The 18,793-nt window shown below is 36.2% G+C and overlaps 5 protein-coding genes across 7 annotated transcripts; 2 read left to right on the forward strand and 3 right to left on the reverse strand.

Moving 5' to 3' along the window:
* Positions 1-311: 311 nt before the first annotated feature.
* Positions 312-2,736, reverse strand: LOC147273754 (large ribosomal subunit protein eL15z). The gene is made up of 4 exons (XM_086256639.1): positions 2,605-2,736; positions 1,803-1,969; positions 844-1,041; positions 312-703 (listed from the first exon to the last, which is right to left on the reverse strand). The coding sequence occupies exons 1-4, from the start codon at positions 2,606-2,608 to the stop codon at positions 458-460; spliced, it is 615 nt and encodes a 204-aa protein (XP_086112765.1). The 5' UTR covers positions 2,609-2,736; the 3' UTR covers positions 312-457.
* Positions 2,737-4,101: 1,365 nt separating this feature from the next.
* LOC147273755 (chemocyanin-like) lies at positions 4,102-4,742 on the reverse strand. Its single transcript, XM_086228269.1, has 2 exons — positions 4,556-4,742; positions 4,102-4,340 (listed from the first exon to the last, which is right to left on the reverse strand). Exons 1-2 carry the CDS (start codon positions 4,740-4,742, stop codon positions 4,102-4,104), a joined length of 426 nt encoding a protein of 141 aa, XP_086084395.1.
* Positions 4,743-5,243: 501 nt separating this feature from the next.
* Positions 5,244-9,655, forward strand: PSD1 (phosphatidylserine decarboxylase 1). Of its 2 annotated transcripts, none has more exons than XM_086257207.1 (12): positions 5,244-5,458; positions 5,699-5,787; positions 6,261-6,314; positions 6,460-6,525; positions 6,719-6,779; positions 6,940-7,049; positions 7,152-7,405; positions 7,525-7,631; positions 7,951-8,018; positions 8,215-8,292; positions 8,793-8,915; positions 9,295-9,655. In XM_086257207.1, the coding sequence occupies exons 1-12, from the start codon at positions 5,293-5,295 to the stop codon at positions 9,451-9,453; spliced, it is 1,335 nt and encodes a 444-aa protein (XP_086113333.1). In that variant the 5' UTR covers positions 5,244-5,292; the 3' UTR covers positions 9,454-9,655. The 2 variants fall into 2 exon arrangements, with proteins under 2 accessions (XP_086113333.1, XP_086113334.1); XM_086257208.1 differs by having other exon boundaries at positions 8,793-8,907; positions 9,294-9,421.
* A 1,183-nt stretch (positions 9,656-10,838) lies between these two features.
* Positions 10,839-11,720, reverse strand: LOC147273757 (uncharacterized). 2 transcript variants are annotated; one of them, XM_086227902.1, is made up of 3 exons: positions 11,550-11,720; positions 11,289-11,441; positions 10,839-11,193 (listed from the first exon to the last, which is right to left on the reverse strand). In XM_086227902.1, the coding sequence occupies exons 1-2, from the start codon at positions 11,553-11,555 to the stop codon at positions 11,289-11,291; spliced, it is 159 nt and encodes a 52-aa protein (XP_086084028.1). In that variant the 5' UTR covers positions 11,556-11,720; the 3' UTR covers positions 10,839-11,193. The 2 variants fall into 2 exon arrangements, with proteins under 2 accessions (XP_086084028.1, XP_086084027.1); XM_086227901.1 differs by having other exon boundaries at positions 10,981-11,193; positions 11,293-11,441; positions 11,550-11,719.
* Positions 11,721-13,816: 2,096 nt separating this feature from the next.
* Positions 13,817-17,907, forward strand: LOC147273758 (formyltetrahydrofolate deformylase 1, mitochondrial-like). Its single transcript, XM_086256644.1, has 8 exons — positions 13,817-14,077; positions 14,191-14,303; positions 14,801-14,951; positions 15,054-15,127; positions 15,234-15,399; positions 15,663-15,761; positions 15,875-15,961; positions 17,510-17,907. The coding sequence occupies exons 1-8, from the start codon at positions 13,928-13,930 to the stop codon at positions 17,654-17,656; spliced, it is 987 nt and encodes a 328-aa protein (XP_086112770.1). The 5' UTR covers positions 13,817-13,927; the 3' UTR covers positions 17,657-17,907.
* Positions 17,908-18,793: the final 886 nt, after the last annotated feature.

Here is an 18,793-nt window from a genome sequence, read left to right on the forward strand (position 1 = left end):
TTTCTCACATTATATGAAACAAGTCAAGCACTTGGCTTATCGCATGCACAAACTAAATCTAGCCACACTCAAGTTTAGTCCGCTTAATAGTAAATATTGGAAGCAAACATTAATAATAAATTTCAGCTCTAAGCCTTTGGAGATGTGTTGATTCATCACTCGGATATTAGGAAAAGTTTTCTGCTTTTCTTCTTGGAGGGGCATTTAAAATAACAGCACAGATGAAAACTAGGAATATAATAGGCACGGAATAAATCAGTAAGGCAGTAGAGACCAAGTCCCACATCAGATTTATCAAATGGACAGCAAACTGAAGCAACACCAAGAAAGATCGTAAATCATTAGGATGGAACATGATTCAAGTTTTCAATTAACAAAATTCCAAACTCATAACAAATACTGTCTTCCTGAAAATACCCAAAATAAAACAACAAAGCATAAGGTACCATGACAAAAATCAACGGTAACGACGAAGGGAGAGGGTGGTGTTTCTCTTCCATGTTGCCCTGCGAGATGGTCGTGCCTTGTGGTACTGGTGTCCCTTTCCACGCAATCCCCTGTATTTCTTTCCAGCAGAAGTGAGCCCACGAAGCTCCCTGTGCTTGTGAACTGGGTTGCAGAGCCAGTTGATCCTTGGGTCATTGCGGATAGCATTATGAGCAACATCAACCAGGATTACCTCAAAGTACTTGTAGGTAGAATCCTGCATTCAGAGTGTAAAAAATAAGAAAAATGTAACCCAAAGAAAGAAAGTGAAGGCAAACAAGACACCAACCCAAATAAATGGAAAAAAAAAAAAAAAAACACATTCTGTAACCCAATTAGTAGAACCAAATCACATACCTCATTGATCCAGTATGAATTGAGAACCCTAAGGCCTCCCAACTTACGACCAGCACGCTCCTCAGCAACAGACCTCTTGCTACGCTGAAACTTTAGTTGGGTGACACCCTGGTTTGTGGGCTTTCCATACACAATACCCTTGGGGACAGGCCTCTTGCGACCACCACGCCTTACACGGACACGGTAAACAACATAACCCTGCAACAGAGTTTACATGAATCATCGGCCAGAAGATCACGAACTAAATGATTTAAACACGGCTGGGAGACCAATGGTTCATAGAAACAGATAGCAAACAGGGGAAAAAAATCAATATTAAGTTACAGAGCAAAATAGTGCACTGTATCGGATCGAGACAAAAGCGAGAAACTGAGAGAGAACTTGCTCAGTCAGATGATCAATTGTGTGGTTAAGAATAGTTGGTCTCAGGAAGCATTCGATGATTTAACTCAAGCACCCTTCTTAGGCAAAATGCTTAAGCATCAGAATGCTGCTTAACCAGCACGCACACTAGATTTCAAAAGTAAAAAGTCAAAATTTAAGTTACAGACCAAAATAGTGCCCTGTATTGGATTGGAACAAAAGCAAGAACCAGAGAGAGAACTGGCTCGGTATGATGATCAATTGTTTGATTTAGTATAGCTGGTCTCAAAAAGCATTCAATGATTGAGCGCAAAGCATCAGAATGATGCTTAACCAGCACATAGACTGGATAACAGAATGAATGTAGGCCCCAACTGGAACAATATATAAAATAAGACCACTAATAGACCACTAGATATGCATCCAAAAAAGACCATACAACTGTGCAACACAGAACTATGATCAATTATTTCATAGTCAAAAGATCAACACAGGCATATGTAAATCAAAAACTCGGATGCCTTAGTCATATAAGTAGAATAATACAATTTCAAATAGTAATGTATAGTTGTGATTTATGAAATTATTATCAATACCTGCTTGGCCTTGTAACCCAAACGACGAGCCTTGTCAGGGCGTGTGGGTCTTGTGACTCGCACAATAGAAGGATGCTGGCGATACTCCCAACAGCGCACCCTCTGCAGGAACCTCATCACATCGGATTGCTTCTTCCGCCATAGCTCCGAAACATACTTGTAAGCTCCTAATGTCACCAAAACAAATCAAAACCACATGTTATATAATAGATCATTTTATAGTTGACAGCTAAAGCTCCATCTCATCACAATTTCAAACAAAACCCATGTCCATCAGTTTCTGAACTATCTTTTCACCAAACTCGAGCCTTTCAAGGAAATGAATTCCCGATTAAAACCCCTTCTTCATCAAAAAATGTGCCAAAAATACCATTTATAATTAGTTTTATTAAAAGTATACAAACCTAACTCTAATCATATACCAAATCAAACTAAATACCATCAGACAAAAGCTGTCAAACCTAGAAATGTGGTATGTTTCCTAGAAAATGTAGGGAAGGGGAGAAAGAAGCAAAGATTTTTAGTTCTTCAGCAGAAAAATTTGCAGAAACAAAAACCCCATTAGACATTGCTGGGATTTAACAAACCAAATAGACGCTAACCCAAACGGGTTCAGAAAGGTCAGAAAAAAAAAAAAAGTTTCAAACAAAAGAAAGCTCAGTGCATAAAATATTAAATGCATGGAAAACAGATTCAGCTGAAGTTTCAGTGATACATAGGAAAACTGGAACTGAATCCAAGGTGGGAGAGAGAGACACAGAGTGAGAGAGAGAGAGAGAGAGAGAGAGAGAGAGAGAGGTACCCATCGGATCAGAAATGAGCTGCGACGCGCAGGATTCGGCAGTTGGGCTAGGGTTTACGCCTCACAGAACAAGACTTTATGAAGAAACCTGAGCTATATAGTGGTGGAAGGGGTCGGGGACTTCGAATCTGGGCCGTCTATTTGCCCTAACCCTAATCTTTCATTGCCAAAAAATACGACGTGTCGTACTGAGAATGAGACGACATCATTTGTCTGGGCTTTTAAACAGTTTTTTTTATCTAAACTCGGAAATGAAAGGCCTTTCGGCCCAGCATCCATGTTGGGCCTACGAAAACAATTACCAGGCTCACTCTTCAAAGTTTTTAAAAAATGTGAGCTGACACGTACAAGGCGCATGCCAAGAGGTTAGTTTTAAATCTGAGAAGAACTTGCCTGCCCCCGTTTTAGGGGGACAGGTGGTGTCACAAGAGAGAAAAAAAAGAGAGAGAGAGAGAGAAAGAGAGAGAGAGGAGAGAGATAGAGAGAAAGGGATGCCACGCTGGTGAAACAGGGGTGCAGGCAAGTTTTATTCTTTAAATCTATATCAATCTCATTCACCCTTTAATCCAACGTTCTATTTGTTTTTCAAAATTTAATCCAGCGTTCCATCATCATAAAATTTACAGTCACTAACATCATGTAATTGGTTAACAATTACAATCTAATTTTTGTATTTTTAATGTAATTGTCGATTGTAACACCATGTACATGTTTATTATTTTGATGTAATTGTCAATTGTAACATATCAACAGGTATAGTGTTGAACGCTCATAAACACACATTCGAACACTTGAAAATGGACTGAATTATTTCTTTTTATTGAAGTGTTGACCTTTTTTATTTCATAGACTCTCCAATTTGTCCTTATTAATAATTCACCCATCATCTTGCGTACTAATTAAGAATCAAAATTAGACAATAAAGTATTTTGTGTTCTAATAATGAAAAGATATTCGTAGCATCAGAGTACCTATCAAACAAAGAAGTATTTTGAAAAAATAAATAAATAAGCTTGGTTTCTGAATATTATGTAACATTTCTCTCGTCTATCCATCATCATCATCAGATTAGTAATTAATTGTTTTCCTCTCCTCTTCTCTTTCTTTTTATGCCAAACTTTTCCTTTCTTGACCATATATAATAATGCAAGCAAAAAAAAAACCATATATATTAAATTATAAGTTTATAACCCCATACACATATGGAAGAAAATCTAAATCTTTGTAGTGAAATGAGGACTAGAGGTTATAAGGAAATGCTTTCTATCTGGCAGTCTCACATGAACCTCATCTATATTTAAATAAGTGGATGCATTGCTCGAATGTGTAGCCAATTAACATTTCATAATATAACATGTCTATGTAGGATTATATTATCCTAATGTGAAGACAAACAATATATATGAAACAAATTACAACTCCAATATATTATTTCTTCATAGCATTTATGTCGTTCAAGACAATTAACATCAATGGAGTCTTACAAAAACTAATTACTCAGACACAATTCTTTCTTTTGCCATCATACTCAGCACAAACTTTAAGCTTCAATCCTCTATAGCAAGCACCTGATATGAAGTAGTTTGGGCCATCTTCTAATACCACACGATCGTTTCCTGAAGTGTATTCATTTTTGAATCCAAGATAAGAATCACAGTCTTTGTATGCCCTCTCATCAACTGCGGCAATTACTGTTCCACCACTTTCTTTAGCTATTGTTTTGTTGTATTTGAAAACTGTTTCCAAAAATCAATAAATGGATAAGCAAACAAGTCAGTTAATTAGAGTGAGTCTTATAGTTTCAATAGGAGAGCATTTACCTACAACGGCCGCATAGTTAACTCGCTCTTTTTCATTAAATCAACAAAATAATAAAGTTATTATATTGTGTCAAATTTTCTCAATACGAACTTAACACATATGTATTTTTTTAAAATAAAGATAAACTTACGCAAAACATCTCCAGGAGTGAACTTCTTGTCCTCAGGCCAAGTAGATAATCCAGGATATATGCTCCATCCTTTCTCGTCCCCCACTATAAATTCTTTCCCATAGGTTTCTTGACAATGAAGTAACAAGTAGACTAGAATTAGGCCAAAGCCAATGACCAAACTAGTTTTGTTCATTCCAAGAGACATCCTTGAGGCACAAACAATAACTGCTATAATTAACCTTAAACTTTCTCTATATTAATGGAATAAGCCACATAGTTCGAATGCAAAACTACACACAGCTCAAATTTAATTTATAGAGCATGAATGCGTTAACTTTTCTTCTTTCATACATAAATATTTAATAAGCATTAAATAGGGAATAAATATGAATATAAAGAGTTGAGCTTTTTTTTTCTTTTTGGAATGAATTAAACTCCTCATGTTATGGATTTTGATGACGTTACAACTTACAAGTTACAAAGAAGGCAAGAAAAGTAAAACTTTTCATATATAATTGTCACTTCATTGACTAATTAATAATTGATTTCAACAATATTGTTGATTCTTTTTTTTCTTTGGCGGGTCCGGAGCTTTCGTAAGTGGTAACCCGAAAAGTACGGGCCGAACCGACATCGGGACTGGTGGTCGTAATCTCAGAGAGTGTTACAGAGAAATTGAAACAGAGAGAGCAGCGATAGAGAGAGAGAGACTCACAAAACCGCGGTAAGCCTGTAACGGAATCAAATCTTTGAAGATGAAGTTTAGGGTTCTACGCGGAGTCCCTATATTTACTCACTCCACACACCTCAATTACCTCCATAACCAGCGTCGCTGTTTCGCTTCTCTTCTCAAGAAACTCCAAAACACCACTCAAGCTCGCGCCTTTTCCAATGGCGGAGCTGGTGACAGTTCGAAAAAAGGTCAGTCATTCGCGTCCTGCATTTCATTTCTGTTTGGTTGCCGAGAATTACTTAAAAGTTTGCTTAAATAAATAGAATTTAAAGAATTGGATATCTTGAATCAGTTGCAAATTTTTGTGAGACAGCATTGGCAGTTTGGCACTATCAATTTTGAAATTAGATTCTGTGATTATTATGAGCTGTTTAATTGTTAAAAGACATTTTTTCAAGAGTGTGAAGCTAATAACTGGCCGTGTGCAGGTGACTATTTTTTGTTGCCTGGTGCAACGGTGGCTACATTACTTATGCTCGGTGTTCTACATGGTCGTCGGATGTATGATGACAGGAAGGTATATCTGGGTGAATTACATTTCACTTATCGATAATAAATGTATGAATAAATGTATGAATGAATGAACTAAGCAGATTTGCAGGTTAACCATGAATGACACATGTGGAATAATGTGCCATATAACAAAAAAAATAACATGTCCGATGTTGGATGATTATCTAGTTTAAGGTCTTTTGAGTAAGATGGAACAAATTATTCAACCAATGCTTCAGAACTCGAATGTCTAATTACATAGTCACTGTTTTCACTCTGTCCCTTTAGTGAATTCAACAGATTGCATGCTATCTATATCTTTTTGGTGCATAGCACTTGAAATATATGGTAGAATACTTTCTATAAGTATTTAATGGGGTTTGATATACTGTGTTGCATTTTCCAAATGGATCGCAATTATATATGGTCATCAATGTGAAGTTTTCTAGGACCTGTGGTGGTTATTCTTGTCTAAATAGTTTCCCACTTGATTGGTAGGTTGAGGAGGCACGGGAGAAGGGAAATGAATTTGAGTTCCAACCTGATGTAAAAGTAATGTCTCAATAGTAACCCTTCCCGAAGTTTTGTAATTTTCAGCTTTCACTTATGGCTACTATGTTCTGGTTGCAAAGGTCATTGTTCATTTCTAATGTTTTCTTGGAATTTTTTTTATTTTGTTTTACGCTGGCAACCTTAGTCTACATTTTTAAGATTGTTGCCTCTTCGCTCCATTTCCAGATGTTGGGGTCTATTGGCAAGTGTGGTAAGTGATCTCGCCCTTTCTTGATTCCTCATTCTTTAACAAATATGTTTCCTTTTCAAGCTACATGCTTCATTTCTTTTCTTTTCTGTCTTTTTTTAAAGAGAAAAAATTGTGTTTGTATGTCATAATGTTGCCACAATTATTTTTTCTTATGACATCATATTAATCACCCACTCGACAAAAATTATTTTAGGAAATTCCAGTCTCTCTACGTTCGTATGTTTATGGAGCGTGGGCTCAAGCATTCCATTCAAGTATGATTTTACCTTTTTCATTATTACTGTCATCAAAATGTTTAATATTGTTGCTACTATAGCTTGTCATGCATTAATTTTGATAGAATAGTAGAAATTTTTTCATGAAAAGTTATAACTGAATGATATATTTTGAAAATGTGATCTGTTTGCATTTAAGACTTAGAAGAAGCAGCTCTGCCTCTGGATGAATACGCATCTTTACGAGAGTTCTTTGTGCGCACCTTGAAAGAGGGTTCCAGGCCTATTGACCCTGATCCACGATGTCTGGTAACTGGTAACCGGCATTTTGGACTTCTTATATGTCCAATCTGTTCCACTTTGAAGTGTTTTAAGCATTAAACCTGTATGGCTGTGTTTATGTGGTAATAGGTTAGTCCTGTGGATGGTACTGTGTTAAGATTTGGGGAGCTTAAAGGAGCAGGGGCTATGATTGAGCAAGTCAAAGGGTATTCTTATTCTGCTTTTTCTCTTCTCGGTGCCAGCTCATTTCTTCCTATGATAACTAAAGGAGATAAGCATGAGGAGAGTAGTGAACCAGAAAATGCTTCTAGGGAGAATAGTAAGAAGTCATGGTGGAGAGTTTCATTGGCATCTCCTAAAGTTTGGGACCCTGTGTCAGCATGGTAATGAGATATTTGCATGCTAATAATTCCATTAAGCTGACATATCATTTTGCCTCGAATTTTTCGTGTACCAAGTTGAATACGTTGCAGATTAACAAATACATATGTATTTATTGCAGTCCTATGAAAGGCCTTTTTTACTGTGTAATTTACTTGAAGCCTGGAGACTATCATCGCATACATGCACCAGCAGATTGGAATATTCTTGTCCGCCGTCATTTTTCTGGTAAGCGTAAGGCTGTGGGACCTGTATGTTGAACACATTGGTGATGGTTCCTTACTTCACTTTGTGTTAATGGTTCTCTTCATTATGAATGAATTTGTCTCCTTTCTTTCATTGAAAAATTCCTCTACCTTTATCTCTCTTTGCTATAGTTATGGGGCATTCTGTGTATTTGCATATATCTTAGCAAACCAAGTGCAGTTACAGGGTTTGTTGCTCATTTTAAGTTTTCATTTTTCATTGATAATCAATTTGATTATAGTAATATTTATTTGTTCCGTCATTTGCTAGTTATCTTTATGATATGCTTTATACTCTTCAGGTCGTCTATTTCCTGTAAATGAACGCGCTACAAGAACAATCAGAAACCTTTATGTTGAGAATGAACGGGTAAATTGTCATTTATTAATTAACAGGCTTTTAACAATTAGCAATGTTCAATGCTATTTTTGTTTGTTGTATTATCGATTTCATTCTTGTAAATTGAGGTGCGTATTTGTTGGTCAGGTTAAATATGGGTCAACATGCAATTCTTCCCTGTTCTTTCATTGATGCATAGTTGTCTTTGCAATTCTTATGTCATCAGGTTGTTCTTGAAGGTCTATGGAAAGAAGGATTTATGGCACTTGCTGCTGTTGGTGCAACAAATATTGGTTCAATTGAGGTCAAGTGGTTGAATTCCCGGGGCACGCATGCACACACACTGACACAAACCAAACATGGAAACACTTGCACATAAAAACCATTCCTCTTCTCATACTTGTGGGTTTGAAATTTACCAACTTAAAATCATTTGGGCAATCAACCTGAGAAGGCTGAATGTGAAGGGAGGTTTAGGACGCAATCAAATACTGTGCATGGAAGGGATGGGTAATACATAGGGTGGTGTTTCAAGAAATAATTTAAACAGGCATCTCTTTTAACAAGGTAACTGAGATGGGGCTAGTGAATGAATAGTAAGTGCACAAATGATGCTATAACAACTCAATAACACACACCCCCCCCCCCCACCTTCCAGCAAAAAAAATAGAACCAAAGAAAAATCAATTTTATGAGTTGTGCTGTCCCCACCAGAAACAAACCCAGATCGACTTGGGAGTAATTGGAGTACTAGTTTTCCCTCTTACTACTGTTGTTGACTTTGTCTGAATTTGGACGTTGCAGCTTTCCATTGAACCAGAACTTCGGACAAACCAGGCAAGAAAGACGTTACTGCACTCAGAGCCTCCAGATGAACGGTTATATGAACCCAATGGTATTGGTAGGATGCTCAAGAAAGGGGACGAGGTTAGAGATGTATTTTCAGTGTCTTGTAGAGGTTTTATGCTTTGGTTAGTTTTGTCATGTCCAAGAATCAAAGAAATCTGCTTGGAAGTTTAAAATCAGTATAAATCCGTAAAATCTTCTTTTGTATTTCTTCCTATGTTTTTTGTAACGATGCCACTTTCCTTGAATCTTTTTTTTTAGTTTTCTGAATTTCAAGTGGGTTTCGAGCACAACCTTTACGTGGTTTATCATTTGTTATCTTGGATTCTTCTGTTCCCCATCACTGAACATATGAGCTCTTCCGTTGGTTTTTGTAATTAGATCTGTTACTATTTTGTGCTTCCATCTATTCAAGGTTTTTATTTTACCTGGTCCTGTTTTTGTGCTTCCATCCATTCAGGTAGCTGCATTCAACATGGGATCAACCGTGGTGCTTGTCTTCCAGGCTCCCATATCAACATCACTAGAAAATGGGGATCCCTCATCAGAGTTTAGGTTTATGGTCCGACGTGGGGATAGAGTCCGTGTTGGAGAAGCCTTAGGGAGGTGGCACAATTAGTAAGCCACTGGTACACCTAATGTATGGTGACATGCTGCATTCAATATGACAATATGTTTATGATAGCAAAAAAAAAAAAAATAGCCATTGATTGCAGAAACTTTTAAGTACTATAGGATTGATCCAGATTTAACCTTTTTAATTATCTTCCTCTTTTTTTTTTTTTTTTTTTTTTTTTGTGGCCATTCTTTTTAATTACCCTTTAAATTGCTCGATTTATGTGAATATATGTTGTAAGAATCTTAGGTACCTTCACTAAGAATGCACCGAACCCAATAATCTCTTCCTCTACACTTAGGTAGAGCCGCAGAGGGCTCCATTCTCCATTTCCCTATAACAAGTCCTGTTAAATTAGTATGTCTTTCACTTAGGGTCACAATTCGTGTAAGCAAGTCATGTTCCACTAAGGATACAATTTGTGTCAGCAAGTCATGTTTGTATTAGTTCATTACGTATTCGTGCCAAAAAATAGTAAACCATAGCACAATCCTTCATTTAGTAGTGTTAAATGACTATGACAATAATCTAACCCGTTTATTAGTAGTTTCGTGTTGGGATGGACCAATATTATGAGCTAAAAACTTTAAACTAAGCTCTCTTTATTTCTAAGCCAAACTCATCATCCCAAGGTGTGACTTGAGACATCCTATAGTGGACCTTGAGGCATCCTAAGGTGCACCTTCAGACAAAGAACAATCCACTTGATCTTAATACTAATACAACCATTAAAAATAATTATATGTTTACCTCAAAAATTCGTACAATACCTATTAAGAAATTTTTTAGACTTGTTTTCATTAACACCTAATGAATGCGAAGAATGAATTCTTGAAAACCTGATGAAGGTGAAGAAGGAATCTGATTGTTATTGAAAGAGCTGAAATGTCGACTTGTTTTCATTAACACCACATAGCATATCTTAGTACACAAACCTTCAAGTACAAAACTAGGAAAACATTGTTCTCACTTCTCCACTCAGAATCATGTTCAAAAACCATTTCAAATCCAAACGGCAGCTCTCACAATTCGTATTAACTACCAGCAAATAATTAAACCATCAATTCTTATTAGCATTAGCATGCCTTACAGCAAAATTGAATAGAAACTAGATAAAATAGACAACTTCAAGAAACACAAGATGCATTTTTAGAATTCCTGAAAATTTCATTCCAACAAGTCAATAACTAATCTTCCTATCCTTCCTCAACATCCCACCACTTTGCATTCACCAAAAATCACTTATACATCAAACACTTCAATGTATTCACTCTTTTACTAATAAACCAATTCAAACTGCAGCTTGTAAATGCATACCAGAATACACATCGTTTCTAATACCCAAACAAATAGAGACCGAATTTATTATGCAGCTCAAAACAAACAGATATCCAAGAAATTTTCTATACAACCTTGTAGCAATGACTAATTGTTAAGAGGAATCAAGAAAAAAAAAATTAAAATTTGTTCCCAGCCAAAAAGACAAGTATATGATAAGCATCAATCTAGCTGCATAACTAAATCAAGAGGTAAAAAACAGAGTCAAACCACATGCATATCATTGTACAAACAATCTAGTTAGAATTCCAAACAACCCCATATAACAGATTTGAAGTTTCAATGAATTTACATTTTTATAAATTGATGGATCCACTAGTGCATTCCCTTCTTTTCACTTCTCAACTCGAAAAATCGAATCCGAAATTCCTGTTATCTCAATGTCTCTATATCAAAACTTTGTTCCTGAAATGCCAACACAAATTCCCTGATCAAATTTAGAAATATGGAAAATTGTGGGGTGGAAAATGATATTAATGACAAATTTGAAAAAGGCACACCTACGTCTGTTTGGAGTAGGAAGAGGAAGAGGGGACGCGCTTGTTACGGAACATCATGTAACCGACGGGTAAGACTACTCCGATCATCATGATGGCCGCTCCGATTACGTATCTCAGAGGGCTCGGCGGTTCCACTTCCACCAATATCCTGTACTGCACCGCACCGCACCGCACACGATCACACCCCATTATTTATAAATTTAATAGATAGATATAGATCTGGATCCGAAATTAGAGAGAGAGAGAGAGAGAGAGAGTTACAGGCATTCTCGGATGGCTCTGGAGACTGGGAGCGAACGACGGTGACAAAGACGGCGGTGGAAGACCGTTAACTTTGACGATTTGCTGTCTCTTGTCTCCGGGAAGAAGAGGATCGGCCTTCAGCCCTTCAGGAATCGCTCATCACAAGTACTTCACTCACGTCGCGACTTCGTCTTCTGGTAATGCGTCTTACTTTCAGGTACGTTGGATGGGCTGAGCCCACAAAATTAGCTCGAAGACGGAGCCCAATAACAACCCAAGGCCATTGTTTCTACTGTGTGCTAAGCCCAAGCTTTTTTTAAAAAAAAATGCACCAAAATATTTTGGTACACGGTACACCGTAGACCTAACCTCGGAAAAAATTTCTAAAATTTCCGATTTTTTTTTTCCTGATTTTGCTAGATTTCCATTTTGTACTTCTTCCAATAAAAGGGAGAGAAATAGTATTAAACCAGTAGTTAATTGGTTTAAAATTTTCAATTAGTGATGAAAATTGTGCTTAGCAATTAGCATAGCCCTTCTTTTATATGAAGCGATTTTGCTTAGTAGCATTTTTTTTTTGGCTTTTTCTCACAAATGTCTTCTGAAAGATACATTTTTTCTCATTTTGCCCCCTCAAACTCAAAATGTATCACTTTGCCATCTGAACTTCCATTTTTGTTATAGATTGTCCGATTTCGTCTAGTCCGTTAACTCTTCCGTTTAAAATGATGATGTGTTGCTCATGAAAAATTGGACACGAAGGCACCACACCGCTTTTTTAACGAAAGAGATGAAATCAGGCAATCTGTAACAAAGATGGAAGTTCAAGTGGCAAAGTGATACAATTTCAATTTAAGAGGGCAAAGTGAAAAAATATATATTTTTTAGAGGACATTGGTGTGAATAAGCCTTTTTTTTTTTTTTTTTATATTGGAGAGAATTAAACTCTCGATCTAGTCTAATCTTAACTCATTGCCTCATCCACCCTCGCTACTTGAATTCACCATCGCCACCATTTGTAGCATTTTTGTTAAAACAAAAATTATTTTTATTAAAATTCTAAGGGCTCGTTTGGCACTGCTTTTAAAATTGTCAAAAGCGCTTTCAAATTTGTAAAAGCACTTTTGATAGCGTTTGGCAAAAATAATTAGAAGTGCTTTTGAGTTATAAAAGCACTTCTAAGGGGTTTTTTGAGAAGCACCTGACAGGTGCTTTCTCAAGAAGCACTTTCAAGTGCTTTTGCATAAATAATTTAAAAGTTTTATAAAAATTTATATGTGCTTCTTAACATAAGCGCTTCTGATAAAAGCGCTACTAAATAAAAGTGCTTATAAGAAGCAGTGCCAAACGGGCCCTAAATACTTCGTCCATAAAGCACTAAAAAGTGCTTCTATAACTCAAAGAACATTTTAGTCTTGCGATAAGAAAGTTGTATGCAACAATCATATTATTTCTCCCCCTTACCCTAACAACTATGATTCGTCATCTTAATTAAAAAAGTAATGCGATCACACGATGTGTTAATTAATAGTTTTTTTTTTGGCCAAGATGTGTTAATTAATAGTTAAGTACACATCAACCATCACAATGTATGATCTAATATGTGATTAGAAAATATGATTTGTTCAACACGTTAACTTTTCTTTTAAGATGAGAGATTTAAATTTAGGGCCTCTCCAAATTTGTGTAGAGAATGATTACTAAACAAATACAATACTTAAGGTTTTTTTTGTAGTGCTTTTAGAAAGGTTAAAAGCGCTTTTGTTTGTATTTGGCATAGAAAATTAAAAGCATTTTTGTGTTATAAAAGTACTTGAAAGCGCTTTATAGAGATATAATTTATATTTTGTACATGAAAAAGTGCTTTAAAGTACATTTGCAAGAAACACTTTGATTTTTCTTAAAAAATTTATATGCTTCTAACAAAAACGCTTCCAATAAAAAGCGATATTGAATAAATGCGCTTCTTAGAGAAGCACTTCTGTCTTTGTTGGTAATACATTATTAATTAAAAAAGACCTATATTATGCTTAAAGGAAAAAAGAAACATGCTTCTCTGTTTTTTTTATTATATTGGAGAGAATAGTAATCCATATTACCTATCCACCCGCTAATCCCAACAGCTTTCTATTTTCTTAATTTCTTATCGTTTGTTGCACACTTGCACTTGCACTTGCACTTGCATCTCTATTTTATTTATTTATTGGTCTGACTATTTTATTTATTGTTTGTTGCATGACTTGCATCTCTATTATGTGGTGGTTAGTAACTTAGTGCGAAGTAAAACGACATCGTGGGCAACGTAAGCTTCAATTTGTGGAGGTAAAGGCAGGCGCTGAGGCGCCACCATTTGCAGGCTTGCAGCAGCACAGCACAGCACAGGTAGATAGATAGAAATGAGCCTCGTCCAAAGAGCCTCTCCAAGCCTCCCCAAACTTTTCGGAATTGCAAAGAGGCTCTTCAGGTCCTTGAGATTCCCCGGAGAGACCCTCCACTCTTCGTCTTCTCGCACTCTCGCCCATGGAATCCACGTCTTCCATTGCCCCGTATGTAACCTCCCTCGTAACACATTGCATGCGGCTTTCATTTTCTTTTTTCTTTTTCTCGGAAACCAAACGGGGGAACAGAGAATTGAAATGTTAATGGGTGTTGTTAACAGGACGCAGTTGGGATTGTGGCCAAGCTCTCGGATTGCATTGCTTCCAAAGGCGGAAACATACTCGCTGCCAATGTTTTCGTGCCCGAAAACAAGCACGTCTTCTATTGCAGAAGGTACCTTTTGATTTTTCTGTTTGATTTTTTTTTTTTTTCTCCAAATAGCTCAGGTTTCATTTGTAACCCCAAAAAGAAAAAAAAAAAGAAAAAAGGAAGATTTTTTTTTCCTGGTTTTGGTGGGAAGGATTGGTTATTAGTGCCAAAGCTCTGAGTGAATTTATTTATATTTGGTTGAATTTAATATGATTGATTTGGTGTAATAGTAAATATATTGCTATGATATTGTTAGGATGCAAAATCTAGTAATTCAGTTAATGGGGTTTTGCTGGCTAGTTAATACCACTGTTCATTTAAATATCCAAGGTCAGTTTTTCATAGGAATCACTTTTAAAGCAATGGAGGAGCATGTTGGTTCCACAGCTTGCTTCCAACTATGCAAGAGTAGTTTGTACAGAACCCACTTTTGTGTGATGCAATATGTTGAATTTGATGGATTCTTTAATGTACTTAGACCATGAGTACATCTAAAATTCTAACTGTCTGCAATTTGGCAGTGAATTTATTTTCGATCCTCTTAAATGGCCGAGGTTGCAAATGGATGAGGATTTCCAGGAGTTGTCAACGATGTTCAACGCTATGAGATCTGTTGTTCGGGTGCCAGATCATGACCCCAAATATAAGATTGGTGTCCTTGCCTCGAAGCAGGTGTACCATTTGCAAATTTTCTTACATATTTACACACACAGAGACACACATTTTTCAGATTACAATGTTATGCATATTGAAACCATCTTTATGCTGCTGCAGGATCATTGCCTGGTTGATTTGTTACATATGTGGCAGGATGGAAGACTTCCAGTAGATATAGCTTGCGTGATAAGGTGAGGTTTTTTGAAATTTCACTATTTTAGTTGATATTTTTTGGTTTTCAGAACCTTGACCATTGTCATAGTGCACCTTCTTGTTTTATTTTTTATTTTTTTTCAGTAATCACGAGAGAGGTCCAAACACCCATGTGCTTCGCTTTCTAGAAAGAAATGGTATACCTTATCATTATCTGCATACAACCAAGGATAATAAAACAGAAAGAGAAGGGGAGATATTAAAGTTGGTTCAAAATACTGATTTTTTAATTCTTGCCAGGTACATGCAGGTAAGTCAGGTTATGGAATTCTATATTATGACCATTTCATTTGTCATTTCAACTTTCTAAAAGAATCATTGGTAAATGGTATTGCTATTGAAGTTTGCAATGCTGACTGGCATAACAAGCTTCGTCCTGTTATTTCATTCTAGAAGTCAAAGGATAGTTAGGAAGAAAACAAAAGAATAAAGAAAGTAAACTTAATGCAGATTTTTTGTAAAAAATTACAAGTGCAGTATTTAAGAACTAAAGCATTGCTTTTATTTACACAGATATTATCTGGCAATTTTTTAAATAGCTATGGAAAGGATATAATTAATATTCATCATGGCCTTTTGCCATCATTCAAGGGTGGAAAACCATCTAAACAGGTCCGCACTTCTTGTTATTATATGTATTAAAATATATTGTTGCCTTTTCAAGTATGTCTATGCTTCCATCCTAACTGTGTATACATGTTTAATTTGCTAGACTATGTTCGCAGGCTTTTGATGCAGGGGTGAAGCTTATTGGTGCAACAACTCATTTTGTGACCCAGGAACTTGATTCAGGGCCTATTATTGAACAGATGGTAAAATTCTCTGAGTCTTTGACATCCTTGTAAAGCTTTATTGTTGATCCTGAATGACTGAGAATATAGGCTGATTTTATTAGGTGATGATTATTCTCGTGTTTGCTGCTGTCTGAGAGTTGCACCCATTTTTACTTTGACTTCAATAGAAAGCTTTGGTTTTTTCTAGGCAAGTATGAGATGTGACTATGATGAGCTAAAGTTAAACAGCTGAATCAATTACACGGGATGTGGATCATAGTGAAAAGAATGAATTTGCTACCCACCCAAGAACCTGGAAGAATGGGATAGGCCTAGTTACAGCATATATAGCTAACTTATTAAAAGTTAGAGTGCTTTAAAATGGTCTATAGTCAGAATTTCACTACAACAGAGCCTTGTTTGAGCAAAAATTGTAGTGAAATTCTACGACATTTTTGGATCAGTAATTCCTGATAGAATGCACTATGGTAGTAGTGAGTTCTGTAATTAGAACTTACTGTGTTTGAACTTTGGAGACAAATCTGAAGCTTGCGAGACTGTGAAGCTAAAATCTCTTGACTAACACGATGCAGACTTCAGGTTTGTTGTGACTATTGTGTGCGGGAAAGGCTATGCTAGGTCATGTAGACACTGTATCAGGATTATCAATAAACCCGATTTTGAAATTGCTCAAGATACCTTTTTCTAACTGGTAGGTAGTTCAAGATCCCTCTTACTAACTGGGGAAGTTATTTTTGGAGGAGAAACTATGTGTTTCTGTTTCTGTTTTCTGCTTGCTCCCTGGCTAGAACCTCTAAGGGACCCAAATGGTTTGGACTTGAGTAGCTGAACAGAAAAAATGACACAGTGTGACTGGGCTCAAAAAAATTTCTAAGCGGTATATAATAAACCAAATAATTTCTCTTCCATTCAAATCATACTCTTTTTTCGGAAGGGAACATGTTTCTCTTGGTTTTTAGTCATAACATCCCTTTAAAAGTGATGATCAATTGGTTTTTGACTTGGAAAACCGTTGGGCTTAGGTTTAGGGCTGTATTGTATCATCAATCAGCATGGTTAAATCCCTCACATTAAATATCCTGTTCTGGGACATTCTATGGTGTTTAAATATAAGATGGAGCATGAATGCATGATTCTAAATTTTGATTTATCCCATACCATGATAATCTCATTGTCTACTCGGCTATGCTGCTTATTGGATTACATTCAATAGAAAAGTTTGTAGAATTTAATATTTTGTGGTAGTAGGAAAAGTATGTGCTGCTTTGTAAACAAAATAACTATGTGCTGCTGAAGAAATTTTATAAAACTGCTAATTTCTGGCTTCTGTTATATAGGTAACCCAGCCCGTTTTTTGGTCATACAACAAAGCATCTTGATATTATTGTAAATTGTTTTAACACAGACATGCTTGCATGTTGGATTCTATGTTGTAAATAGTTTCTGTGTGCAATGCACAATAGTGGGGTACTTGGCAATTAGATTTATTGCCAAGCATTGATATTCAATGATGTGTATATTATGGTAATTGTAGCAGCTTATAGAGTATCTAAATTCGATATGCAGGTTGCAAGAGTTTCACACAGAGATAACTTGCAGAGTTTTGTGCAGAAGTCAGAGAACCTTGAAAAACAATGCCTTTCAAAGGCTATCAAATCATACTGTGAGCTGCGAGTGTTACCTTATGAGGAAAACAAGACTGTTGTGTTCTGAGGGAAAACTAACATAAATCTACTGAGAGGTGGTTAACATGATAACATCTGTTGGTACATTAAATTATTCTTTTGAAAAGTTGATCAATACATATTTCCCGCTTCGCTGTAAGGTTTACAAATTTGTGTACCATCATTTGTATACTTTGGCATTTAGCCATCTTAAACAAAACTCCAAGCATACATGAGCTGGAAGAAAATTTGAGGATTACCATTGTTTTTGGAAACTTATTTGATTTATAATGTTTTTTATTACAGATCGTTTTTTAAATTTGAGTAAAAAAAAATTCAATAGCAGTTTAAGCTTACTCGAAATCAGAAATTTTTAAATATAGTCATGCAGCAATCTTCTTGACTCAATAAAGATGATTTGGATTCCAATTCCATGTACTACCATTTGAAAATCGACAAAGCACTCAGCTGCTTAATTGCAGCTGACTCAACAAAGAAGTGTTTGTTTCTTTTCAACTCGTTTTCTGCATTTGGATCTTGCTCTTGCAGACTTGCACATGAACTCGTGAAGAAAAAAAGATAATATCACCCAGAAGTTGATTATGAGATTGGCTCATACGTGTCATATGGAATCATCTTTTCTTTAGAAAGTTAGTTAAGTACGCTCTACTACCTATTCACACTTTTAATGCAGCATCTATGCATTATGCAATTTGTTCTGAAATCTCTGAACTCATAAAATGTAATCCAAACGCAAGATCTGAAATTAACTCACTCATTTAAAGTTTAGCTTCAAAACAAGCATTTTCAACTTTACAAATATTTTCTAGATGTGGTCAAGTACCAAAGTCCATATCCCAGTCACTTGCTGTTCTAGGTTGCTGTCACACAACCCACAAGACCATGGTGAAGGCTTCATTCAAGTTGGCTTCCTTCTTGGCCCTCCTGCTCATTTCGTCTTGTTAGTCTCTCTCTCTCTCTCTCTCTCTCTCTCTCTCTCTCTCTCTCTCTCTCTCTCTCTCTCTCTCTCACACACACACACACACACACACACACACACACACACACACACACACACACATGTGCACATACACTGATACTAGTTGATTTATTATTTGAAGTAGTGTGATAAAACGTTTTTGGCTGGTAGGTATGCCATTCAGAAGGATGGTAGGAGCAGAAGCCC

This window comes from Dryas octopetala, chromosome 9 (genome assembly GCF_963921425.1).
Source record: "Dryas octopetala chromosome 9, drDryOcto1.1, whole genome shotgun sequence".
NCBI classification, from domain to species: domain Eukaryota; kingdom Viridiplantae; phylum Streptophyta; class Magnoliopsida; order Rosales; family Rosaceae; genus Dryas; species Dryas octopetala.

Excerpts from the sequence above, each read along its gene's own strand:
- LOC147273754 (XM_086256639.1), bottom strand. Across the intron at positions 1,042-1,802 it reads TGGGTTACAAGGCCAAGCAG|GGTTATGTTGTTTACCGTGT; the intron begins GTATTGATAATA and ends ACTCTGTTGCAG. Across the intron at positions 704-843 it reads ATTCATACTGGATCAATGAG|GATTCTACCTACAAGTACTT; the intron begins GTATGTGATTTG and ends CTCTGAATGCAG.
- LOC147273755 (XM_086228269.1), bottom strand. The coding sequence starts at position 4,742 with ATGTCTCTTGGAATGAACAAAACTAGTTTGGTCATTGGCTTTGGCCTA. Across the intron at positions 4,341-4,555 it reads CACTCCTGGAGATGTTTTGC|TTTTCAAATACAACAAAACA; the intron begins GTAAGTTTATCT and ends TTTTGGAAACAG.
- PSD1 (XM_086257207.1), top strand. The coding sequence starts at position 5,293 with ATGAAGTTTAGGGTTCTACGCGGAGTCCCTATATTTACTCACTCCACA. Across the intron at positions 5,788-6,260 it reads GGATGTATGATGACAGGAAG|GTTGAGGAGGCACGGGAGAA; the intron begins GTATATCTGGGT and ends CTTGATTGGTAG. Across the intron at positions 7,632-7,950 it reads TGTCCGCCGTCATTTTTCTG|GTCGTCTATTTCCTGTAAAT; the intron begins GTAAGCGTAAGG and ends TATACTCTTCAG.
- LOC147273758 (XM_086256644.1), top strand. The coding sequence starts at position 13,928 with ATGAGCCTCGTCCAAAGAGCCTCTCCAAGCCTCCCCAAACTTTTCGGA. Across the intron at positions 15,400-15,662 it reads TTCTTGCCAGGTACATGCAG|ATATTATCTGGCAATTTTTT; the intron begins GTAAGTCAGGTT and ends TTATTTACACAG. Across the intron at positions 15,762-15,874 it reads GTGGAAAACCATCTAAACAG|GCTTTTGATGCAGGGGTGAA; the intron begins GTCCGCACTTCT and ends CTATGTTCGCAG.